The sequence below is a fragment of the Leptidea sinapis genome, chromosome 1 (genome assembly GCF_905404315.1).
Source record: "Leptidea sinapis chromosome 1, ilLepSina1.1, whole genome shotgun sequence".
In the NCBI taxonomy this organism is placed as follows: domain Eukaryota; kingdom Metazoa; phylum Arthropoda; class Insecta; order Lepidoptera; family Pieridae; genus Leptidea; species Leptidea sinapis.
Window position 1 is genome coordinate 9,124,942 of NC_066265.1, and position 27,068 is coordinate 9,152,009.

General features: G+C 39.7%; 1 protein-coding gene across 1 annotated transcript in view; it reads left to right on the plus strand.

The window, feature by feature from the left end:
• Nucleotides 1-24,766, plus strand: part of LOC126971262 (putative odorant receptor 71a) — a 54,742-nt gene extending 29,976 nt beyond the window's left edge. The window contains exons 2-8 of the mRNA XM_050817503.1: nt 17,248-17,373; nt 17,868-18,082; nt 18,528-18,561; nt 19,259-19,437; nt 21,243-21,332; nt 22,516-22,671; nt 24,673-24,766. Of these exons, the coding sequence (XP_050673460.1) occupies nt 17,277-17,373; nt 17,868-18,082; nt 18,528-18,561; nt 19,259-19,437; nt 21,243-21,332; nt 22,516-22,671; nt 24,673-24,732 (831 nt within the window). The 5' untranslated portion in view covers nt 17,248-17,276 and the 3' untranslated portion in view covers nt 24,733-24,766. The remainder of the gene's footprint in view (nt 1-17,247; nt 17,374-17,867; nt 18,083-18,527; nt 18,562-19,258; nt 19,438-21,242; nt 21,333-22,515; nt 22,672-24,672) is intronic.
• The last annotated feature ends 2,302 nt before the right edge of the window (nt 24,767-27,068 follow it).

Here is a 27,068-nt window from a genome sequence, read left to right on the forward strand (position 1 = left end):
GCTGTACATCAGTGAAAGTATTAAACACTAAAAGCGCTATGATATCTACACTAAGCGGCTGTGCTCAAGGCTCAATCTTAGGACCTTTAGAAAACTTACTATATGTAAATGATATGTGTGGTATAATCACACAAGCCTCAGTGTACCAATTTGCAGATGACACTTGTTTGGTTGTTGCAAAAGAAAACCTTAAATTAGCAGAACATGATATGCAATCAGATTTCAATAATATGTGTATGTGGGCTCATGATGCCGGTTTGGTTATAAATATTGACAAAACTAAACTTAATATGATGTATGTACATTCATCTCATCTTAAATCACAAAATGAACCTGCTATTATCGCCCACCACCACCTTTGTTTACACAATCCAATAGAGACGTGTGATTCTATTAAAATAGAAAATGTACAAGAATACTCGTACCTTGAGCTTGTGATTGATAATAGACTCAATTGGGGACCTCATGAAAACCATGTATGTGCTAAATTAAGATCGGTGCTTTGTAAACTTGCATACTTTAAATATAAGTTACCTTATACTGCCCTAAAATTATTATACATGGCTCTGGCGGATTCCGTTAAAAACTACGGACTAAGCAGTTACGGAAGGACGTACAAGTCATATTTAGAGGATATATATGTCGCAAATATGAGGGTACTGCACTAACTATTACTCAGATAATATAATTGATGAATAATCTACGATTGAAATTGAATTAGGGAGCCTAAATTAATACTAATGAAAATCAAGCTAACCATATAAACAAATTATAATTTTAGAGACTTAAACTAAAAGTATCGAGCAGCTAGTTTAACAAGTTAATCACATTATCATTTTGAGATAGTAAATTTAAAGCAAGTTCACAAAATTAATTACAGTTTTTAGTTAAAACCGACAAAGCTTCTACTTATAATGTTTTCCCTCCGACTGCTGGCACCGAACTGAACTGCACGCATTTTTTTTTGCGCCCCAACAAGAGAAAGGGCTACCCTCCGGGATAACGACGGTGGTGAATGCTCATGCATATCAACGCAGCCTAATTCTGCGTTGGTTATGTGGGACTCACGTGAAAACCTAGGTGCCTACCCACCAAACACCACCTACATCGAGGTGACCTTCTCTTAGGGAGAGAGAGGCGCAAGCGGCACTCCCTATGGAGTATCCGCTGAGATATAGCACAGAAGGTGCTATCTAATTGGGACTCGTGACATCAGAGATCACAAACTAGAGGTGAATCTAAATGCGTCTGATAATCCCCGGATGCCAAAAGGCGTTCCAGGTCAGACGAGAGTTTGTTAGGGGGATCGGTGAGGGCGTGTCTGGGTCTCCTGATTTGATAATGTGAAGGAAAGGGGCGGTATAATCCGCTGCCTCCGGGGATTTGGGTGATTGTCTGAGGACTTAAAGAAAGTTTCAGACGAGCACTTTAAGTGTTGTTGGATGGTGGGGAGCTCTAAGTCCCGGTGAAGGTCTGCGTTCCTAACGCACCAGTGGGCATTGACAGCCTTACGGCAAAAAATGGATTGGACTGTTTGGAGTTTATCAATAATATTGGGTTTCGCATGAGCGAAAACTGTAGCGGCGTAAGTCATAACCGGTCGAATGCAAACCTTGAAGAGTGTTTGCTTGTTCCTAAAAGACATTTTACTGTGCCTACCTAACATACTGTTTAGGCGGTACAGATAGAAGTGGGTGGTTCCGGTCACCTTCTGGACGTGAGGCCTGAAGGTGAGTTGGGAGTCGAGGGTCACACCCAAGTACTTGGCTGTGGACTTGAAGGGGATAGGGCAGCCTAATAGATGAATGGGTCGATCCTCGCAGAAGCGTCTGCGCTTTATATCAAAACGGACTGCGGAGCTTTTATCCGGGTTGATCAATACGCCATTTCCAACCTAGCTCATTAACTGAGCGTTGGAGCCTGGAGAGGACTGAAGATATCTGTTGGGACTGGATGTATAGAGCGGTATCGTCAGCGAAGAGAGAGAGTTGGACTCCATTACTAGGGAAGAGAATATCGTTGGTATACGATATGTATAGAAGTGGTTAGAGCACTGTGGTACCCCAGCCGTGAGCAGGCGAGGGAAGGAGAGGACACCTTCGTGTCTGAAACGAAAGGTACGATTGTGAAGATAAGAAGCAACTATGCGGACTAATCGGGACGGGAGGCCTAGAGCGTGGAGTTTATATATTAGGCCTTCGTGCCAGACTTTGTCAAAAGCCTTGGCGACGTCGAAGACAGCGATTGTGTTCTTACGTTTTGGATAGAACCCGCTGTAGATGTACTCTACAATGCGGTGGACTTGTTGAAGACAAGAGTGTTTAGCACGAAAGCCGAATTGTGGGGGTATTATTAAGGGAGGACCGTCCGTCGGAGAGATGCTTTCTCACACGGAGCAGAATTACCCGTTCCACGACTTTCCCCATAGCCTTGAGGAGGCTGATGGGGCGATGGTTGGAGGGGATATTGAGGGGTTTCCCTGGTTTAGGAATCCTATATCCATAACTATGGCCTCTTTCCAAGCGGTTGGAAAGAAGCAGTGGTCGAGGCAGGAGTTGAAGAGGAGGACAAGAAAGAAGATCACCTGCTCGGGGAAGTGTTTGAGCGCCAGGTTGGAAATACCATCGGCTCCTGGAGCTTTGGGAGGTTTTAATCCACGGATGATGGATTTAACCTCCTCTACAGTAATTGGAACAGGATCGTCGGTGAGAGGCATTGAGTTCAGACGGCTGACCTCATTCTCCACCGACGCTACGTGGAGGGGTTCAAAAGAAGAAGTGCTGGGTGAGCATTGTGAAGCAATGCTTTCAGCAAAACACTCCGCTTTATACCCGTCCTCGAAAGCTGTACTGCCGTCGGTGTATCAAAGGCGTATCAAAGGCGGAGTGTGAAGTATTGCGTCAGTACGAAGGGCTTTCGCCACTTTGTAATACGCCTGGTGTGAGGGGGAAATGTTCTCCATGAGTGAATCCCAATTGGAATTCTTCAGTTCGGAGAGATTACGTTACGTAACTTGACGCTGGAGGAAGTTAGCGCGTGACCTATAGTTGGGCGGTGGGTACTTGGCAGCTCTTCTGAGAGCTGCATTCTTGGCACTAATGAGGTTCATGACGTCAAGCGGGAGTTTATGGTTGTTAACCTTAGCCAACTACACTGTTTGGGTAAGTGCTTTTACCGTGATGTCAATCTTATCCGTACTATCGAAATAGGTGGACGAGACTGCATACGGTGAATTGGGGGCATCAAACGTTGAGGCAAGAGAATCCCTGTAACCTTCACAGTTGGTGAGGGTTTTAGGGTGAGTGGTAGGGGTGGGGGCATGAGGCCCGAGCGTGAGGGGACTGGACGATGGTCTGAGCCCAGGTCATCGAGTGGTTCAATCGCCCTTAAATTAAGAGCGACACCCTTGACCAAGGCGAAGTCTAAGATATCGGGAGAGTGTCCTACGTTATCCGGATAGTGTGTTAGAGAGATGGGACTTAGGACGTAGAAGTCCATAGACCTAACTAGATGACGGAGCTTAATGCCATTCCCGTTTGTGGATAGGCACTTCCAGTCAGTGTGTTTGGAATTGAAATCTCCAAACAAGATGACTGAGTCACCTAGTGAGAGAAGAGTCTCAAGGTCGCTCTGGAGAGGGATCTTGTTAGTAGGGAGGTGAATTAAGGCTATGATCAGAGACGGATGTCCTGACATGCCCAACTGGCAAACAGTTGCTTCCATGTTGGTAAGCGCTGGAGTAGTGATATGCGAGCAGTGAAGGGATCTCCTGTAGTACATGGCTGTGCCTCCGCCAAGACGGTCGTCGGCTCTGCCATTGTGTACAAAAAAGTAGAAAGGGATCGATAAGCCCTTAAAAGCGTCGGGTTTAAGGAATGTTTCTTGGATAAGCAATAGGTCGATGTCCTTATTGCGAACAAATTCCTTAATCTCTGGGAGGTTGGTGCGCAGGCCGCGCGTATTGAATGAGTCAAGTGATACGCCCTTAGGCTTCACTCGACCGTGTTCTGGGATGAAGCGTTAAGCGTTTGGGACATTAAGACATAGAGTTCACCAAGTCTTGGTGCTCAATCATCGCAATAAGGCGCTCCTTAGCAGACCTAGCTGCATTGAATTTATTTGCCAGAATGTTGAATTCGTTAATGTCGAATTCTCCATTTGTCAAGAAACTCAGGGGGCTATGCACTCCTGGTCTGGTTGAGGAGGTGTTGCCCATCTGCGGCCACTCGGGGTGACCTGCACGGGGCGTGAGTTGACATTAGATGTCTGGGAGTCCGGGACTGCTTGTCTCCAAGAAGTGGAGAGTAACGGCCTGGTTGTCCTGTTCCTCAGTTGAGAAAAGTTTGCGCCAGTGGCCGGAGGTGGCCCTGGTTTTGAAGACTGCTTTTTAGCAGTCTTCGTTGTTGAGGGACGAGGGGCGCGGGGGCATCTGCGGTAGTTCGCGGGATGTCCTTCCTGCCCACAAAGGACGCAAGCGGGAGGAGTCTCCGCATCGCGGGTGCGTTTGCACTCCTTGGTGGTATGAGGCTCTAGGCACTTGACGCACCTAGGCGGGGGCTAAGCAGTTAGCCGCTGCGTGGCCATAAAGCTGGCAGCGATGGCATTGACCTGGGAAGCCCCGTTTGTGTGGGGCTTCTACCCGGATGTTTGAGAGCCCCCATACGGAAGCTCTCTATTGAAAATTTCCCTCGATTCGGGGACATTGGTGAGTATGACCAGTGCCAAAGGGTATTTCCTGACGGATCGGATAGATACACTAAATGTACAGCCTCGACCTTGAACCCTTGACTGGTCAGGTCTTCCAGGCTGACCTCGCTGGGGAGCTCATAGGGGACGCCACGTAGGATGGTTTTGACTTTGCGCTCATCCGGGAGCGCATAAGTATGAACGCGACACTTTTGTGAGTGAGAATGCAAGTGAGGACTCGGAAGTCCTCCGTAGTCGGGACGACTAAGCGGATAGCTTCACCCGTGTTGGTAGCTCGGGTGTATTGCACCTTTTTGTCGGTGCAGAGTTGTGCGACATAAGTCCACTTCGCCTTATCTCGGATGAAGATAGACGGTGGGGGCTTATTCGCTGGGAGGACAGGCGTGCAGCGTGTGGCCAGCTTCATTGATGAGGTGACAGAGCCCGGGGGTAAAGTAATGTCGAGGGACATTAGAGGGACTGGGGCTGAGGCGGAGATTACGTTCTCCGTGGAGGTGGCTGAGCGCTTGGACTGGCGCCTCTTCTTGGATTGAACCAGTTGGAATGGTTCACCAGAGGAACGTCGGGAGGTGTTGACGGAGCCGGTGACAGTTGCGTTGTCTGAGTCCTCAGAAGAGGACTGGACTGGCCGTTTTCGGCCGCAGGAGGCGGAGTCGGAGAACTCCATGACCTCGGGAGTAGCGTTGTGAGCGGAGGGCTCATCGGGGACGCGAGGGGCCGACTTGGGGTGTTGTACACGGAGGTGAGGCTAGCGAGAAGTGACTTGTCGAGTTGGACATTTGCGGCTTTAAGCAAAGCCACAATCTGGACTAACACGGCGTTGAGAGGATGCGCTGATGGAGCCATGCTGAGGGAGCCTCCCCGCTGAGGGCAGGGAGCAACGTGGGTCGGAAGTGACGTGGCTATCCCTATTGGTTATAGCCGCGAACCGTCACCCTTGGGAAAGCCCAAGTGCAATGGGATCGGGTGGTCCGGTTTCTCTCAAGTCAGGAGGCCTGAGAAACGCACCGGGTCAACGTTAGCCGAGCTAGTTGTCACCGTTAGGTATCTTTCAGCTCAACCGCGATGACACGCAACTCACTTACTACAATAAAAATTGCTGTAAGCAAGCTGCGGGTCGGAACGATTCGACGTAACCAGTTAAACTTGGCGTAGTATACCTTGTACCACACGTAGCGTAGCACTGGGCGTAGCTTGGCGGCGTAGCGGAGTGAGCACAGGCGCGTATAGTAGTCTGCTCGGCGCGGGGGCCGAGACAAGAATAGACGAACTGCGCGCACTCAAACAACTGGTTTCATACCCTCGCTATCGTTCGCATGTCAGCCCGCCGACCGTTATTCACAATACTTTTAAATTAGGTACCTACCTACTAAATAATCAAGTGACGTTTTAAATAATTGCTACAAAGCAAATTCAACTTATTTTTGATTCAAACAATATTCTAAAATAAGTAATTATTAACTAAAAATGATTGAAACTAATCTGAGTTCAAACTAATCATATTTGGAGTCATTAATTATAGACCAGTGCCGAAGCCTTTGAAAATGATAAAAAGTGAAACAAAATAATAGTAGGATGAAACCCATTGGAAAATGACAAGAATATAATAAAAATTAAGTGAAAAATAAATTACGGGCGATATGAGGCCGGGAATTGGAAAAGGGGGGGGGGGTGTTTTAGGGTAAAAAACGGTGTATCTCGATTTCCGGCCAAACTACAAGTCCTATGGCAAAAAGTTAATTCGCAAAGTTGTAGGTAATAAAGAGATCTACAACTTTAAAATTACACTTTTTTCACATAACCTCAAAATTTTGGTGAAAAATTCAAAAAACCAAGTTTTTGGTTTTTTATTTATATCTTTTTCAAAAAAAAATTTTTTCTACGATATTTGGTGAAAACTTACCTATGTCCCAAATACACCGTAATTTATTTGATTTAAAATGTTTATTTTTTCGCTTTATTTGATTTTTATTTTATCGCCCAAATTGTCAATCGAAAATTCTGACGTCAAAATATCAGATTTTTTCAAAAAGTTTGGGGGCTTTTTGTTCGTTAAAATACCTACTTTGTGATGGTGTAAAAAAAAATATAAATATTCTCAGAAAATGCAAAAAATTGAAAAAAACTCAAATTCGATTTTTTTTTCATCATTATATCACCTCAGATCGCCCGTAATTTATTTTTCCCTTAATTTTTGTTATATTCTCGTCCTTTACCAATGGGTTTCATCCTACTGTATTTTTTTTTGGTTTCAAAAATTCGATATTGCAAGAATAATTGCACACATACTATTTACCACTCACGAAAATAGCGCGTTTATTTTAACAGCTGTGTAATCTTAACTGCTCATTCCACATGACAACAGTATTTATAGTTATAATAATTTATATAAGGTAAGGATAGGTCGATGAAGGACGATGCTGTTTAAAACAGAGGCTCTAAGGGATGTTGGAAAGGTCAATGCTGTGCTCTGGGCGGTCTCATACGCCGTGGTACACAGGGGACTATAATTCTTTCAGGACAGGATTTGAGGTGGCTTATTAGACGACTCCACACGCCAATAATGCATCTTTTCATGACCTCTTGTTTTTCATAATATGGGCAGGATAGGTCGATGAAGGTCGATGCTGTTTTACAACAGAGGAAAAAAAAAGGATGTTGGGCAGGACGATGCTGTGCTCTGGGCGGTCTTGTACGTCGTGGTACACAGGGGACCTTATTAGGGGATATTCCTTTTAGGATAGGATTATTTGTGCCTTATTAGACGGCTCCACACGCCAATAACGCCAATTTTAAATAACTGTTTATAATTTTCTTATGTATGTAGATATTTCATTTCTTTTTCTTTGCATGGCAGTAGTATAACAAGAACAACGAATAATAACTTGTTAAGAAGCCAACATACTTCCTAACTAACCTGAGTAGTAATAATAAATTAATAATTTCCAATTGCTGTGATGTGAGAAAAATTTGAATAGTAGTGCAGTACAGACATAAGAGAACTACTAAAAGAATAAGAAACAAATAGTTCGACAAATTAATTAAAACTATAAAAGCACACGCTATACGTGGCTGCCTTAAGACAAGTGAACGTGGCTATTAAATGACTCGCCACTCGTGAAGAACGTATTCAGAGTCCACTCCCCTCTCCATGGCACCATGAATTCTACCACAGCCTAGGCCGCTTTTCTATGCGAACCTGCTCGCAGATGCAGCTCACAGCGACCATGGGGCCTTGATCAATACAATATGGCATAGGCAGACTGCACCTTTCAGATAAAGCTCCACGGTAGCAGACTTTCTCCTCAATCTTAATAAAAAGAAACAGAAATTCTCAGAAAAGCAGCACGAGCAGATGCCGCTTCGTAGCAGCACGATCAGATGCCGCCACGTAGCAGCACGAGCAGATGCTGCCTCGTAGCAGCACGAGCAGATGCCGCTTTATAGCAGCAACAGCAGATGCAGAGCCGTACGTAGTAAAAAAGGTTGTTTGCTATCTCGCTCGGTCGAACATGACCAAAAGCAAATAATATGTAATAGTACAAGTACAGAAGGCTCACTCCGCAAAATAAATTAAATAAATAGAGAGATATATATAATAGAGACAAGCAAGACCTTTAGCTAATGGTAATTGATACGCCCTGCCCATTACAATGTGGTGCCGTTCAGAAGTGCGGCACCACAATCAAAATCACTTTATTCACCATTTAGGTCACGGAATTGATGTATGCACACTAACGAATGTAAAAAAATAAAAGCGGCCAAGTCGAGTCGCACTTGTCCATGAAGGGTTCCGTTTTTTTTTCATATGGCTACGGAACCCTAATTACTTAATTTACCGCCACTTCGTTAAGGGTTGAGCAAATGAGAAGAAGTGACAAGAACCTCATTTCCACTCTCTTAAATCAAAATTTACATTTTCAGTTTTCTTTTTTTTCACTTTAATCCTACTAATATTATAAATGTGAAAGTTTGTATGTCTGGATGTATGTTTGAACTTCTTTAACGCAAAAACTACTGAATAGATTTTGATAAAACTTTACAATAATATAGCTTACACACCAGAATAACAAATAAGCTATAATTTATAAAACTATAGTGTGAATTAAACAAAATATAAAAGAAGCGTGATTGTTACAAATGAATACAACTAGCGCCATCTCTTATCGACTAGCAAGCAAAAGATCTATACAAATGAAAACTTAACTAGCGCCATATCTTATCGACTAGCAAACAAAAGATGAATAGACAAATGAAAACTTAACTTATCTGAACATATTGTGTTGAATAGTTATTACTTCGTTTTTATTTTTATTACATAGGTTAGTATTGGGTTTTCTTTTGATTTTTATATAATTCATTTCTTTGTGGTGAATAGTTCAATGAGAATGCGAAAGTTTGTGAGTGTGTGTGTATGTTTGTAACGTCTTCACGCACAAACTACTGAATGGATTTTAATGAACTATTACAATAATATAGCTAAATAAAATAAGATTAATAATTTTACTCTAAAGTCCTACTAATATCATAAATCCTAATAATAAAAGTTATGAAGATAATGATAATATTATGTTGTAGTCTGTGTCTGTACTCTAACACGCAGGCGGTCGGACGACTGCGGGAAGGGGTCGCTCATAGCTGCATCAACGCATGATGCAAGAGCATGTAAATATTGTAGAACGCGGGCAGTCAGCGTTGAAGGTTGTGTCCTAAATGAGAATTAATTAATTACTTAGGTTGGTATTTGATTTCCAGGTCAAAATTCAACGGATAGACATGACTTAACTGCCAGAGTATTTAAAATAAAAGTTCAAAATTTAGTTGCTCTACTTGCAAAGGCAATATATTTGGTGATATGAAGTGCTTCATGTATTCGATTTAGTGACAGAAAAGAGGCTTGCCTCATGTGCACTTACTCCTATGGTTAATGGAAAAACGCCCTAAACAAATCGACGAAGTCATAAATGCAGAGATACCAAACCCAGAAACTGATCGAAACCTCTATGATGCTGTGACCAAAAATGTTATTCATGGTCCCTGTGGGGCACAAAATCCATCATCACCATGCATGAAGGAAGGCAAATGTACCAAAAAGTATCCAAGAGTGCTATTAAAAGATACTCAAACCAACGACAAAGGCTATCCTCTGTACAGGCGTAGATCACCAGAAGATGGCATCACGAAAACTCAAAAAATCCGAGGTGGAACACAGGAAGTATTGCTTGACAATAGCTGGATTGTCCCATATTCTCCTCTTCTCATCAAAATGTTTAATTGGCATCTAAATGTAGAGTTCTGCAATACGGTACAGGCGATAAAACCGGATTTATTTCACTGAAACCAATTTAAGAGAGAGAATGGCCATACCACCTAAGACGACACTAACTGCATTCTTCCTGCTTTGCCAAAATGACGCATTTGCAAAAACATTACTTTATGTTGACATACCCCGCTACTATACGGGGAACGTGTCGTTGAAAGAATGGAAACGTCGTTTACAAGGAACACCTCTAGACGGCTGGCCAGGCGTGAAGGCTAGAGATGCTCTTGGGCGAATTTACACAGTGCACGTTAGTAACTTCGAATGTTTCTGTTTGCGAATGCTGGTAAATGTAATACAGTGCCCCACTAACTTCTCGGATCTAAAAACAGTTGACGGCCAAGAAATTGAAACTTTTCGAGAAGCGTGTGAGAAGTTGGGATTGTAGGAAGATGACAACCACTGGGATGCCACAATGGAAGAGGCCGTACTGTGTCGCTCTCCTTCGCAAATAAGGGAGCTATTTGCAATATTGATATGCACTTGCGGCTTATCCAATCCTCTTCAACTATGGAATAAGTATAAAAGTGCATTATCAGAAGATATTTTACACAGATTTGAAAGGATAGATCAAGTCAGCAAGTATCTATGTTTAATGAAGCACTGAGACTTAAAGAGGATAAAATAATAACCATTTCTGGAAAGAAATTGTCTGACTTCCATATGCCTACCGTACATACATACCACAGCCTCGAGGAGAGCTGTCGACCGATTTGATCAAAGAGCTAAGCTACGATACCGTTTTATTAGATGCTCAGGTAAGCGAAACTGAGCCACGCCTGCTACCTGACCAAAAAAATATTTACAACAAAATATTACAACGAGTTGAGCTTGGCCTTTTTTTTCTTGACGCACCCGGGGGTGCAGCCAAAACATTTATGCTTACTTTGCTTATTGCGAAAATTCGTAAGGATTCTAATGTTGCATTATCAGTGGCTTCCTCTGGGATCGCTGCAACATTACTGAACGGTGGATGGACGGCACACTCGGTTTTTAAATTACCTCTTAATCTGGCAAGCGAAGAAACCCCAACGTGCATTATCAGTAAGAACAGTGCCCGCGGTGTTCTGTTGCAACAATGTAAGCTGATCGTCTGGCACGAGTGCACGATGTCACACAAACGCGCCATCGAGGCGCTTGATCGCTGTCTACAAGACTTTCAAAATCAAAATTTGATGGGTGGTCTGGTAGTGTTATTGGCAGGGGATTTCAGACAGACTTTACCTGTTATCGAGAGAGGTACTGCAGTAGACGAGATTAATGCATGTCTAAAAGCATCATATCTGTGGAGGAAAGTTGAAAAGATTTATCTTACCATTAACATGCGAATTCAGCTATTTAGCGATATCGAGTCAGGAGCATATGCTCAAAAACTCCTAGAACAACATATTAATGACGAAAATTGGTTGCGTGAAAGAACCATACTGGCACCAAGAAACGAGACTGTAGACGAATATAAATAAAAAAATCTTACATAACATTCAATAAATGATATTAAATCCTATTTTGAATAACAATATTTGAATTTGTATTTATATAAATATATTAACCCGTAGAATGAATAAACTTTTTCATAGTAGTCGGATTTGTTAAGTAAGTTGGAGAAAAAACGGTTGACCACTTAAAATAATTTATATAGCAAAACAACGTTTGCCGGGTCAGCTAGTTACAATATATGTGAGGTGATGCAACGAAAATACTCCAAACGTCAATTGGTTAGTGCCTACGAGTAAGACAATAAAAGTAAATGTAAATTAATAGAAAACAAAAGTTATCGAGTACAGTAGTTGGCATCACCCACACACACCGCAAATAAATAACAGTATTTTTCTAGTCTCTAAAGGTATTTTGCTATGTCTTATTTGGCCAACAATTCTACCAGCCACGGTGCCCTTCAGACCGAAACAACGCTTACACACCACTGTTTCAAGGCAGAAATAGGCACAACTGGGGTCCCCACAATCTAGCCTGCATCCCGCGCAAAGGAGAATCCCATTGGTAAAAAGAGTCTTAAGGAACTTTCAAAAAATAATAATATGTTTCTCCATTTATAAAAGATCTGTCGGACCGGTGAAGTAACTGACGATAAAATGTCTCGCGTGCGTCCACTACTCGGTCGTGAGTCCATACTGGAATATCACACTGGCGGCCGCGCCACCACACGGGGAATGAGACAGGCTTGCCAAAAGTCATGTTTGGAATGCTTTCGTTTGGAATACTTCTTATTTTAAGTACTCCAGAATAAAAACACATTGACTATACTTGCATTTGTAATAAATATTGTACATTTAGTAATTTAAGTTATTTGCAGTGAGTGTAAAAGAAAATGAAATAAAAGTATTATTATTTGGACGTATGCGCCGTCACTTCGAACGTCGTACGATTTTGATACTCAGAGCATAAACTGAGAAAAATCACAAAATTGGATGCAGTTTTGTCCATTCATGGACAACCATCAGACGTCCTCCAAATGGCGTGGCGCACGTTATGGACATTGGCAATTGGCCGCGGATGATGCCCATTTGTATTTGATTCACGGACGTTAATCCGTTTGGAACTCCAATAGGCCGCAGTTTACGTCTATTAGGATTTGATTCACGGATGTCAATCCGTTTGGAACTTACAGCTTGGAAACAGCTCAGCAAACAGCAACAACTACGGATTTGTGACTGAGCTACTCGATGACTGCAAGAGTAATCTGACATATTCGCAGAGCATGAAAGCTAAGAAGTTCTTACAGCGCTACGCGAATATCCTCTCCAGTCAAGAAGGGGACCTTGGAAGAACGTCGATGGTTCAGCACAGTATAGATACCGGAGGCGAGAGATCAATTCGTCAACGAGCAAGGCAGATACCAATTGCAAAGGAAAAAGAAGTTGAAGGCCTTTTAGAGGACATGAGAAGTAATAAGATTATTGAACCGTCTGCAAGTCCGTGGTACTCACCTGTCGTATTAGTGAAGAAGAAAGATGGTAGCACGAGATTTTTTGTGGACAATAGGCGTCTCAATGATGTCACTAAGAAGGACAGTTACCCGTTACCTCCAATTGACGATACTTTGGCACGTTGAGTGGCATGAAATGGTTCTCGATCCTAGACCTGAAATTCGGATACTGGCAGGTGGAAATTCATCCAAAGGACAAGGAGAAGACAGCTTTGTTGACCGGTAAAGGTTTATGGATATTTAACGTCATGCCCTTCGGATTGTGCAACGCACCTCCCACATTTGAGCGACTCATGGAGTGTGTACTGGCAGGCTTAGTTGGAGAGGCTTGCTTAGTCTACTTAGATAACGTCATCATTGTCAACCGTGACTTCGAGGACCATTTGCGAAAGTTGGAGCGAGTTTTCGCCAGAATAGAGGGAGCCAAATTCAAGTTGAACCCGAAAAAGTATCGTTTATTCAGGAGTAAGGTCAATTATCTCGGCCATGTTATCTCCAGTGATGGAATCCAGACAGACCCGGAGAAACTGGAAGCTGTTCAAAAATTGCCTACCCCTAAGGACAAAACCGAAGTGCGGGCATTCCTCGGCCTATGCTCATACTACAGGCGTTTTGTTAAGGGATTCTCAGAGATAGCTAAGCCATTACATTGGCTTACAGAAGATAGAAGATAGACTTGTGAAGATTCTTTTCAGAAACTGAAGAAACACCAATCCTGATGTAACCACAAACTGAAGATCAGTTTATAGTTGACATGGATGCAAGCAACATGGCCATTGGAGGCGTGTTATCTCAAAAACAGGGTGAAAGAGAAGTTGTTATTGCATATTTCAGCAAATCTTTATCCAAGCCAGGCAGAAACTACTCTGTGACAAGAAAAGAACTCTTGGCTGTTGTAAAGACGCTACAAAATTTCAACAAATATCTCATCGGCAGACAGTTTTTACTGCGAACTGATCACGCAGCCTTGAAGTGGCTACTGCAATTCAAGAACCCAGAAGGTCAAGTAGCTCGTTGGATTGAACAGCTCCAGAAGTATGACTTCGAGACGGAACACCGCAGCGGAAAGACGCATGGAAATGCCGACACGCTCTCACGAAGGCCGTGTTCGGAAGACTGCAAATATTGTGTTAAACAGGAATCTAATGAAGTAACATTAAAGCTAACGAGAACAAGTCGTCTGGGTCTCTGGGAGAATGATGCTATGAGGGAGGCTCAAGAAAGAGATGACGACCTTCGGCACATCATCACATGGAAAAAACGGGGTGACGTAAAACCAATCTTGACAGCAGTTTAGACAAACTTGTCAAATATTTGAAGGAAGAACAATATCAAACTTTAAGACTGAATTTTCCAAATAATAATGATTTTTTACGTCTTAGAAAAAAATAATTTATCCATTTGAATTTATCACACCACACTTTGCTTTGATTGCTTAAAACTTTCAGCACTCCATGGTCGTGATAAATTTTACAATACATTTACCGACACACATATATTTCTGATGAAGATTTTAAGTTAGATAATTCAGATTTATATCTTAAAGTCAACGTTTCACTTTAAACAAAATATGTATTTTATAAATTTCCGAGCTTTATGTTTACAGTTATAATATGGTCTAGATTCAGCACATTATTATACAGCGCCTGGGTTAAGTTGGGGTGCTATGTTAAAATGCACAAAAATTAAATAAGAATTACTTTAGGGCTTTGAACAAATAGCTTTTATTGGATCAGGTATTTGAGACTGTATATCTCAATGTAGCAATCGTTATGAAAATGCTAATTTAAATAAATTACGGCCGTTCCCAATATACTATCTACAGATAGAGATAAATTACTACCTTCTACTGTCAGTAATTAGCTGTCACTAATCTGAAGCTGTCTCAATATACCCGAGTATAAGTCATTCTTATCGAATTATATTGGGACGCGTGAATTGCAATTTCCATACATACTTCTGTCGCTGGTAAGCTATATGTCGTCCCATTGACAGACAGCGTGTACGGATAAGGTGAGTTACCGTCGATAAGTTTATTGGGACAGAAAAGTCAACGATACTTACGATTTTTATCTCAAGCAAGAGATAGACTGAATATTGGGTACGGCCGTTCATCGGTGACAGTGTTGCTATTGGGGTGACGTGTGCGTGGAAATGCGAAAACAAAACGATCTCATTGCCATTAAAAAGAAGACGAAAATAGAAAACAACGAAAGACAACTTTTAGGGTTCACATATCTTGTGTTATCTGAGATGATATTTTTTATTCATACTACAGAATGTCTTTTAAATTAAAAAGAAACTTATTTCTTTTGATGAGTCACTCTCATAATTTTTTTTTCACTATTATTATCACTTTCAAGAACTCAGCCAAATCAAAATTTAATTTAAGTGAAAACAAAATTGAAACTCTCAATAAAGTTTTTAAAGTTAAGTAGCAACTTCTACAATTAAGTTTCCACCTAATTGTCGGTTAATAGCAAACTAACGGAAGGATTAATTATGATTTACATCAAATTAATTGAATTGATATTATAAATTGTAGATATTCGAAGAGTTGATTTATATTATAACTTTAAAATATTTTTTTATGCTGTAATTTTTTTTATTGATGATCATACTTCATTTAAAATTTGAGAGTTTGCTAAAGTAGGTAAGTGGACTTTCCTACACGAATTGTTTTTTTTTTTTTCAAAGAATTACAATAAAAAATATTGTTTAATAGCCTGAGGGCGGTCGTTTCCTTCCCAATCTGTGCTTTCATTAAGAAAGTCATTTATTTTAGGGATTTACTGGTCTATACGAGAGTGGTCCATTGTAAAATATTTCCTATAGAACCGACCAGGAAAGAAGGCAAAAGTCCATACTGTGCTTATTTGTAACGTACAATTTTGGAAAAAATACTCTAACAGACCTCCAAATATGGTTCAATTGCAAATAACATTTTGTATGGGCAATAATTAAAAAGTATTCTAAAGTTTCCTTGTATGTGTTTATTCATATCCGGCGTTATTTTTTGTTATTTTCAAGTATCCCTTGACAGTGGAGATATATTTTTTTGTATCGTTTTATAAATAGTATTCCGTTCATCCATTTGTGTGCCTACTTGACCCTAAAATGTTAACTCAACGTAGCTGAATCGTTTCAATTGAATCGAAACTTTGAAGCAATAGTTATAAATAAATAATTTGTAATTAGCTTCGCCTTCGCTTCAGCCGATATTAAAGATGTTATAGTAATGTATTACCTCCTATCATGACAGGTGAACTAAAGTCTATTGGCAAAAGTTATACGCACTATATTGTGCTGCCGTTTAAGATTGTTGCATGTTGGGATTGGTTCGAAAGACCCACAACGGAGTACCAAATATTGGCGAACAATTTATACTTAGGTTTTGTTCTGTTCACGTTGATGAACCTAACCATATCGCTGGTAGTCCACCTACACGCTGAATGGACAGACGTTATGTCAAACTTAGATAATATAGCTGACGGTCTGCCGGTGGTGGCTTCCTTGGCGATCGTGGTCTACTTCGCTGTGTTCAAGAAGGAGCTGTACCAGTTGATAGAGTACATGGAGAGGAACTTCAAATGGTCGTCGGCGTGCGGGCTCACCAACACCACGATGAGAGGGAGCTTAGAGACTGCGAGGAACTTTGGTTACTTGTACACGGCTTGCACGCTCTTCAGTGTTGCGGTGTATGTACTGCTGCCGGTTGTTGGTTACTGTGAGATCCGTTTGTATATAAATTTTTCCAAGTTTAGCTCAAAAAGAATAAATTGAATCTTTGCTCTTTCTAACCGCTGTAGATGGTAGATTGGTTATGATCGCAATATAAGAATCTACTTTAATATATACCTAGTTTGCCATTAATATTGAAACAATGAAAAACGTTTTATTGAAAATAATATTTATTACTTTTACAGCATGTTAGTTTAACATAAATATGAAACAATTTAAAATATAAAAAGCTTCTTCGAAGTGATCTCCATTGGCTGCAATACAGTCCTTTAAACGTTGAGGCCAGTTATCAATAGAAGCACGCAGGTTTTTTCCAAGGAAAAATTCTTCACTGCCAATCGTACGGTTTTTACAACAAGATCCCAGAAAATATACAAAACGTTCGGTGTACCTTGCATGTAGTACCTTGGTAATGGAACGACTGCCCTCAGGCTATTTAATTAATACATTTATAATAACAACATGAGAAAAAAGAGACTCGCTGAGTTTCTTGTACCCGTTCTTTTCAGGCCACCAACTTGTTATTATTTTGCAGTGTTCTTCGACATCCCTCTGTACCCGTGGATGTACAAAGATGTTGAGCACGCAGCAATCATCGCTCTTATATTCATTCGTCAGTGCGTGGTGCAGTTGTTCGTCGCTCTGGCCCTCGGTCAGCTGGGTAGGTACCTATTACAGTATTATGGGATCCCACCCAGAACATATTTTCAACCTTATTTCTATAAGGATATCTTATTTCTAAAGGAAGGACTTGCATAAACTTCATAATCATCATCAGCTGGAAGATCTCCACAACGATGGGTTCTGCGCTGCCCTCATCCAACCTATCCTGGCGATCTTGACCAGATCATCGGTCCCTCTTTTGCCCGCCAACCAACACTGCATCTTCCGGTACGCGGTCGCCACTGAATTCGAGGACTGCCTCATCGGCCACATGTCCGTCAAGCCATATGTGCCCTGCTCAATACCACTTCAGTTTCACAATCATGTAAAAACTTATTATCTGGTAATGAGATATCAATTCAAGCACACCACATGCAGACCACGAAATAATACAGCTGTGACATCCAAATGACGGATCAGCGATCTGCTTAAGCGATAGCGAATATTCTTTAAAGAAATAAGTGATATTAGAATTGTTCATTTAACTTTTAGGAGTATTATTTGCGTCAAATTCAATACTGCTCTGTGGTCAACTAGAGCTGCTATGTTGTTCTCTACGCAATGCAAGGTACACTGGTTTACTGCTTAACGGAGTCGATTACGATACAATCAAATCACAAGGATACAATGTGGAGGATGATGAGCGACATAACTACCTCTACAACAAATCCGAAATGAAACCGTCTGTACATCATTATGATAAAAAGGTTTGATAATTGATTTTTTTTTTCATTTCATACATTTCTTAAGTAAAAACATACTGACGTACAAAACAACTAGACTCAGAATCACGCTCAAAAATTGTCTGAAGCAAAACTCTGCCTACGGATCTATTAGGCAGAGTTTTCTTTCAGTTGTGTTTTGATTGCGCTTTGAATACGACTCCTACAAATTACACGCAAAAATAAAGTGTTAAGTGAAAATCTGTCCGAATAACAGCATAACCAAATTTAAAAAGGATGAAGTCTCGTATTTTTCGTAGGACATAATAATTAAATTAATCATAATTAATTAATCTTTAAATTAACAAAATTATGTAATTATGTAATTATTTGACGAATTTTTAACTATAAAGAAAAAGCTCTTAGGCTTAGGAATCCTTTCGTACGCTTTTAATATTGATAATTATTTATAAGCCTTTATGTTTTTCAGATCAAAATAACTAATGAGCGGAAAACTGATTTTGGTAAGTGTTTTGCAGTAATTACGTTTGGTTGATTGTATGTGGGCTTGAAAGTCGTCGAAGCTATTGAAATTAAGTACCTAATTGGGCTACTGAGTTTTAACTACTTATACAAATTACATTTGTAACCAAAATTTATGAACGATGCGGGACTAGACTATTACCTGAGGTAAAGAGCGGGAGATCTCCCCCCGATGTCCGCACGCCTCGCCTCGCGCGCCTGCACTGTAGTGCTGTGCCGTCCTTGTAAGTTATTGTACGCTTACCGTGTTATCGCGTTACTACTACAGTTGCGACCCCGTGCTGTTTCTTTTATTTCAATTTAAATGCGAGTCCATCAGGTTCCGTTAAAAAAAATGAGTATTTCTTCACCACCAAACACGAAAAATGTTTTCATAATATTTTTATCCTAGTGTAAAATGGTAAACTTAAAATTATCGACACACTCATGATTATGGTCATCAATTATAATTAGGTCACACCACTATCGCATTCCTAAACTCTGCATTCAAATCCCGCGATGTATGTACTTATGTCTTAAAGAGAAGAGTACAATGAGCACAATAGATATACTGAATAAGCTTGAGAGTTAAATCTATAATCATTGGCCCTTATCAGCTTTTGGAATACGATTATCTTAATATTAGGGGAAAATCTCATTCTGAAGTTGTGAACGATAATAGTTTGGTTGTGCCAGCAGATATATATAGCAAAGCGTATGACACACACACTACGTTGGCTCTTGTGCAGTGTGTGCGTATGGGGCAAGTAGTGCAGGAGTTCAAGGAGCGGTTGGAGAGGTTCGTGTCACCGCTGCTGGCGCTGAGAGTGGTTCAGGTCACGCTGTACCTGTGCACGCTGCTCTATTCTGCTAGCCTGGTAAGAGGGTGCTGAGCTGTCTCTATACATCGACTACTGAACCATATTTTTCGGTCTTTGCATTGTATATTGTTTCATAAGTGCCAGTAAATTTCAACTTCGAAGACCAGATATGCTAAGGTGCCATCTATCGCTACTGTTGAAACCGGTAGCAAATCTGTAGCGCTTAGTGACAATAGCGTGACGTATGTGAGGTCGCTGGATATTTGCCCCTACACCCCCTCTTTGCTTGCAACCGCCGTACGTGAAGGTGCTGTCCGAGACGTTCTCAACCGCCCCTCGATTCTTGAAACCACGTTGCACTTGATGCTGTTTGTTGGGAGGAGCAGTAAAGTAGTAGTTGGTATCATCAATGTTCTTTTTACACAGTTGTTTTACTACGATTCAAAAGTATACTAACACCTTCAATCAAGATGTAAAACGTTACTGATATCACACTAGAGATAGCGTTATAATACGTATTATGCCTTTTCAAATTATTGGAATTGAAATAAATTACGACTATTACATTTAAAACTATGTATTATTTCAACATATATTAAATTCATACAGTGGAGGTCTTGGGATTACGGATACCTACCAAGTCTGAAAGGCGTTATGAAAAGTTGTATATTGTTTTAACTACAAAACTATTAATTAGTCCTAGGCTCTCTCCATTATCTTAATCTTATAAGCAATCAAGTAGGTGGACTTCACGACCTTCAAGTAACTAACATTCAAGAGAAATACCTAACCACCTTCATAGATGTAGATAAGGCCTTTGACACAATCTCCTTTACAAGCACTTAAAAGTACTTTTGACCAAACTAGGAATCAGAGGCACCTAGCTGAAACTGTTTTAAAGCTATCTTACTCATCGCCATCAGAGTGTTCATGTGGGAAACTTTACTAGCACTGAAGTTCTAGTTACACATGGAGTTCCACAGAGTGGCATTTTAGGTCCAACCTTATTTCTCATATATACAAAAATGACCTCGCTAACCTAAAAATCACTCAGAATGAAATAATTTTCTTCGTTGTTGATACTGCTCTCTTTGTCTCCGATGATAAATGAAGTCTTTGATGCTGCTCAATCTGGTTTTAATACTGTTAGGAAGTGGCTAGAACACAATGTTATAATAACGTTTAATTAAGATAAAGCCAATTAAATTTGTTTTCGTATTCAATCAGGCGTTAACATTGACCACTTTGCCAGTTTGATATTATCATATTCTCCTTTATTTGTAAGGCTGCCAACCACATTTAAGCAATTAGATTAGATAAGAGAAAAGAGTTACTTTTTTCACGATTCGGAGTGTAATATAAGATAATATTCTGATTGGATTTAACCACGTCTCCCTTTTTTTTTTATTGTAAACCTTCATAGTAAGTAGCAGATTGGTAGATTTATGTGTATTTCCAATGCTGTAGCAGCTAATAGGAGCTGATGACGCAACTGTGTCATATTATTGATTTAAAATGAATGCTAATACTAGGTACCATTGAACCGATCTCGTAGTGAAGCCGGAAGTTTAACGGACGTCCGCAAAAGACTCATATCTTTTATTGGAAGACGAAGACTAACCCGGGTTCGGATCACCTGATATTAGTGGTCACCGCCGCCCACATTCTCTTGCAACACCAGAGGAATCTACTATATAGACACGTTACCATATGTACGTAAGGTCTACTTGTAGTATACTCGCATATTATTCAAATGTTTATGTATGTGGACTATACGTTACTGTAATGTTATGGATACATAGTCAATCAGCCTGATAGGTAGCTTTAAAATATAAATAAGAAATGTGATATTTGATTTATAGAAATTCGACATGGTGACCGTGGAGTACTTGGCCGCCGTAGCGCTGGATATATACGTGTACTGCTATTTCGGTAACCAGCTCGCTGTACAGGTACTTCTTGTTTACCCCGAACGGCCTTAGTACTCTAGCCACTTACTGAGCCCAATAGCCTCTTTATATTGCATTGCCAGTATGACGCGAGATCGCGATGTGAAACATCATCACAAAAATGGGTAAATGCGCTGTTAATTTGTAGGCATAACTGGTAGACATTTTTGAAATTCATGTTCAATGACAAATGGCCATCCGCATAAATTCTTTTTGTTACTTATAAATTCTAATTTTCGCAGTGTTGCTACAACAATACCCCAGTATCAAGCTCGAACCATTTCACCGTTTGAAACGCAGGGTCAACCCTAACCTTAACCAAAAGGTGATTTCCACGATAATCTGTCGATAGTGACATGAAAAAAATTGTAATAACTATAACACAAAATAATTAAAAATTCCCAAGTAATAACATTATTATGTAGGATAAATAATGGGAATTAGTAGTCGTAACTAAAGATAACCTTAAAAGTATGCATATAAGATACGATAACAGGGCATCTCACTGACCAGCTATCTGAATAAGGAGATTCCCACCCTTAGTAGGTTCAGAACCCTACGGCGATCCAGGGGAAGCTAATCAGCAGCTTAAAGCAATCAGGAAAATCTTAAAATAGTTACCCATTGAACTTCTTTACCGGGCATCTTCAAGCTGCGCTGTTGCTCAAATGCTACCACTCGGGACAAGCTAAACTATCCATAAATATGGGCGGGAGACAACGACGAACCCTAACAATTTTCCACTCTAGTCATTGCAAGAATCAATCATGAATCAATAGGAAATAATCCAAATCTCATGCACATGGTCGGGAGGTTTTTCTTATGGAAAAGGAGGACAAACGAGGTACAGGTCAAAAAAAATATATCCAAATTTGTGGCATGTTGTGGTAACATTTAATTCGGCGGCAGGAATCAGGTCAAACTGCTCTCTGGAACACTCCCCGTGATAAATGCGGCAGAAGACACATAATAAAGCGACGTCAAAGCTCTTCACAGAGCAGAGGATAACAGCTCTGCGTTGCAAACTCAAAACAAAATCATGGATGATACGTGGTGTTCCTAAGCCACACCATGATTGTTCATTATGACGTGTAAATATTAGTATTAAATTAATTTATATCAAGTAGGTATGATAATGAAATCTCCGTCATCCTACTTTTAATACCCGAAACGGTGTTGTTGTAAGGCTGGGCGTGTGACTGTAGCTGCATACCAGAGCGAGTGGCCCAGCATGGACTTGGCGTCTCGCAGACTGCTGCTCAACTTGCTGCTGTCGCATCGGAGACCGCTGCTTATTCGAGCTGGAGGCTTCCTGCCCATTGACTTACACACCTTCGTACTGGTATGACAAAATTTGGATACTAGCACAGAAAATGCTACCTAAAGACAACGCGCTACTGGGATATGCTTTACCATAGGTTTGGCAGTGACACGACATAATAGCTGGTTCCGCACCTCTACGTTTCTCAGTCTACCGTCGAGGGTCACAGTCACAACATTGTCCGTGTTACCGTTATAATGCGGTATCGTTGAGTGAGATGGTGTGGAAAGTGTACAATGTCTAGTGTCCGAAGGATGGTATTACATTTCCAAGATAAACCATTGTTCTATCATTTGAATAATTTTTTACCCAAGAATAAAATATGAAAAATGCTCGCATTCGTGATTTATTTAGGTCCCTTTCTTTTGTAGACGCATAAAGTTATCTCGCTCTGTCATTAGCACATGTAAACTAGTAATGAGTATGAGTATTATATGTTGAGATTTGACATTCGTACAGCACTCTACACTTTTGTGTTTTATCCGACTATTGAAAGGAGGGTAGTGTGTTGGCCCATATGGAAGTTTGTATGTGTGAGGGTATGTAGGTATGTTACCTCCTAATTCTTTAGACTTAATAAGAAGTGTTTGTACAAAATTAATACATAATAAGAGTAAATAGTCTTTATTATTAACCGACTTCAAAAAGGAGGAGGTTATCAGTTCGATCGGTATTATTTTTTATGTATGTACACCGATTACTCTGAGATTCATTATCCGATTTACGTAATTATTCTTTTGTTTGATGCGAAATAGATGCCATTTGGTCCCATAAAAATTTTACATAGTTTGGCCCCGTAGTATTCATTTTATGAACATTTATATCAAAATTTTCGTATACCTGGATGACATAATTGTTTTCTGTGTACGGCTTTTTATTGTAGTTTTCATTCAGGTTGAATAAATATTATTATTAGGTAGCACTAAAAAGTGAAAAATAAAAAAAACTACTATTAAAAAAACCGACTTCAAAAACTGAAAAGTATCAAATAACTAAAAAATTAATTTAAAACACCTCATATGCAAACCTTTACCTTTAATATTAATAAAATACTATTATTTGTATGTGCTATATATTGATAGCTTTGAAGTTGGTGCCAAGCCAAATGTTATAAAGGTACCTCTTGCCACGTGTGACTTTGAGCGGGATAGCTTCGTCTAGATTAAAACAACCCACGCGGACAGACACGCGGGGCCAGACAATCTAAATAATTACAGTAGGTAAGCTGTTTATAATATTAAGTTATATTTTGTTTAGGGTTTGGCATTGACTTTAAACCTATCAATAGGCAGCACATATAAATAATAGTATCTTATTAATATTAATGGTAAAGATTTGCATAAGAGGTGTATTAAATTAAATTTTTGGTTATTTGATTCTTTTCAGTTTTTGAAGTCGGTTTTTTTATGATGTTACTGTTTCTACTATATTTTATAACTTGTATAATAAGTAACATGTTTTTTTTTTTTATTATTCCGTAATATCATAATCGATCCGACTAAGTTAAAGATATTGATAAATGAGTATCGCCCATAACTGATGAGTTGTCACTGACATTGCTAATTTTGACAAGTCTGACCGATGCAATGTGAGGTTCTCGTTAGTTCTCAAGGGACTGGACAAGGCTCTGGTTAGACATCCCAGGGTATCTCATAATTGGAGAAAAGATAAAATTATGGGACAGAACTATGCAACAGCTGCCATGAGTCGAAATAGGGTTAAGATGCTCCTAAAGTATCTTCATTTCCAAACTGTTTGCTATTTTTAAGTGATATTCCTCACTACTGGGATTAAATGTACAAATTTAATTTGCACCAAAATTTATGGACGATGAGGGACTGGAACCCTCGCCTCTCGGGTTTACTCTTATCAACTGAGCCAACCGTCCGAGCCAAACGCAACCACCGTAAATGATGGTATGTCTTGTTCAACTCTCAGGTTTTGGCTCCATCCATCCTCATCATAATCATACAGATACCAACTGTAGAGTAGATCCTACAAATATTATATTTTCTTTTTCAGATTATCAAAACGTCGTTTTCCTACTACACACTGTTAGTTAACGTTAACGAGAAGAAGTAAGCAAAGCTCATGTTATCGCCACTAAATATTTATGGGTAATTGTTAACATCTGTCGTATCGTTATAAAAGTTATTTATGTTATAGTAACCGTTACCACATAAGGAATATTACACGTCTTTATTATTTTAACAATTATTTTGCATTTCGTAAATCATTAGTTTTAAACATTATCTGGGATGATGCTGTAAAAGCATATTTTAACATCGCCCCACAAAAGAATTACTAACTCGACTTTCAAGTGGTTTTCAAGCAGCTTTCTTCCACGTACTACAAAGCTGGTGGAATGAGCTTCCTTTTGCGGTGTTTCCGGGACGATAAGACATGGGTACCTTCAAAAGAAGCGCACCTTCCTGTGATACCTCTGGTGTTGCAAGAGAATGTGGGCGGCGATGATCACTTAACCGGGTTAGTGATCTCTGGCGACGTTAGCTCTACGCCATTGAACTGAGTTCAGGGCGTTGATCTTAGTTTACTGGTAGAATAAATAAGCCAGGGGTTCTAAAGATTTTTGAAACCATTTGACATGAAATTTTCTTTTTACTGTAGGTTTTCTTTTTATCTAAAGAAGAGGTTTTGATTTTATTTTTAGTGGTGACTCCGCATTCTACTTCATATCCGTGTCAATTATCGTACAGGGTTTTTTAACAGTGTATATTTCAATACATCAGTAAAAAATTTCCGATAAGCACAGAGAATTTTAATTTTTTGCTGGCATGAAAAAATATTTAGTACAAACCACCTGAACAGGTGAAATAGTTTTTACCATATTTTTAAGTTATTTTTACTATACCGTTAAATCTATTTATAATTCAAGTAAGCTGTTCCTATTCAATCTACATAATTTTTTTTGTATCTTTGTAGCTTTATGAAACAATTGGGTTATTTTATTATGATAATTAATAATTGATCCTAAATTCTAAACCTTATATTACCAAAGTTCTGTGTGGTAGAGTCAGATAGATATAATTGTCACAGTACATAAATAAAACAACTTTTGTGCTTCAAATCCAAAAACAATTGTTTACAAAGAATAAAAGCAACAGTAAATACCTAAAATGTGCACACACCTGCAATAATAATCAGCCTATAGTTTGTATGATTTATGTAAAGAAGACGTTAGATTTCGTATTAAACTGTAAAACTGATGAAATATGGAACATTTCTACTATGTAAGATTCTTAAGGTAAATGTAGATATAACCCAATACATAATATAATCTTTGTAAATAAACAGAATCCATTATTTGAGAAAGAAGACGAAGTAGGTGATTAAGCTTCCAAGTATCTGCAAAAAACAATACAAGTGTTATAAATAAAGTTTGATATACGGAGTGTAAATGAAAGTTAAAATTAAAAGTTTTGGCACAAATGATGATTACTTTTTACATCTAATAACTACTGACACAACCACTTTTTAAAAACTCACACAATATATAAGGATTATTCCATTACGTGGCATGAAAACTAATTCTAAATATTTTTTGTTAAAAACAAATCTCATTTAGAGTAAGTATATATATAAAATATTCCAAACCAATGTTTCAAAAATTCTATACAATACCACTGCATTACTAATAAATTGTACTCATAGATGTTGATTTTGTTAAACTTACAGTTAAGATAAAAGGTTTGTCTAGCAAAAAAACCCCAAACGCCGAGTAGATCGGCTGTTCGTACTGCAGATACTTCATCAAGAGGTATAACTCGTCCAGGAGACCCAGTTGTGTAACATCCATGTCAGGCTGAGAGACTACGTGATTCAGGATTCTCGCCACCAGCAACTTCGTTCGTGTCATCTGCGGCCATAGGTACGTTCCTTAGGAGGAGGAGGCCAAATAACATATCCACTTCCGATTCATTGGGAGATTGCTAAGTATGTCCAAAAACAACTTCTTATTTATTTTAGTATAACCAACCAACCAACGAAGAATATTTGCAGCATTTCCGCGTTCGATAGCAAAATTGATACGTCGGTAGTTACGCAGGCCCAACACGGCTAAACCTGCATACGTTGCCACCCCGTACCCGACGTAGTGCTGATCGAGCACTCATTGTCTTTTAGATTTCTTTAGTTTAATTATGATATTGTTTAATCAGTCTTGTTCCAATTTATTTTAGAGTAACATTAAATATAGTGCTTAATAAAAACTTAATTTCCGACGCCCGATACATAACTGGCGCAGTCGAGTAGTCTCGCGGTAGCTTCTTTTTAACGTTGGTATAAAATCTTCCGAGTGTAAAATAGCTGTGGTTTTCGAGCCGCTAAACCGCAAGAGTTAATGAACCTCGTCGGTCGTTGGGACATCATAATCAACGCGCACGAAAACCCGGAACATT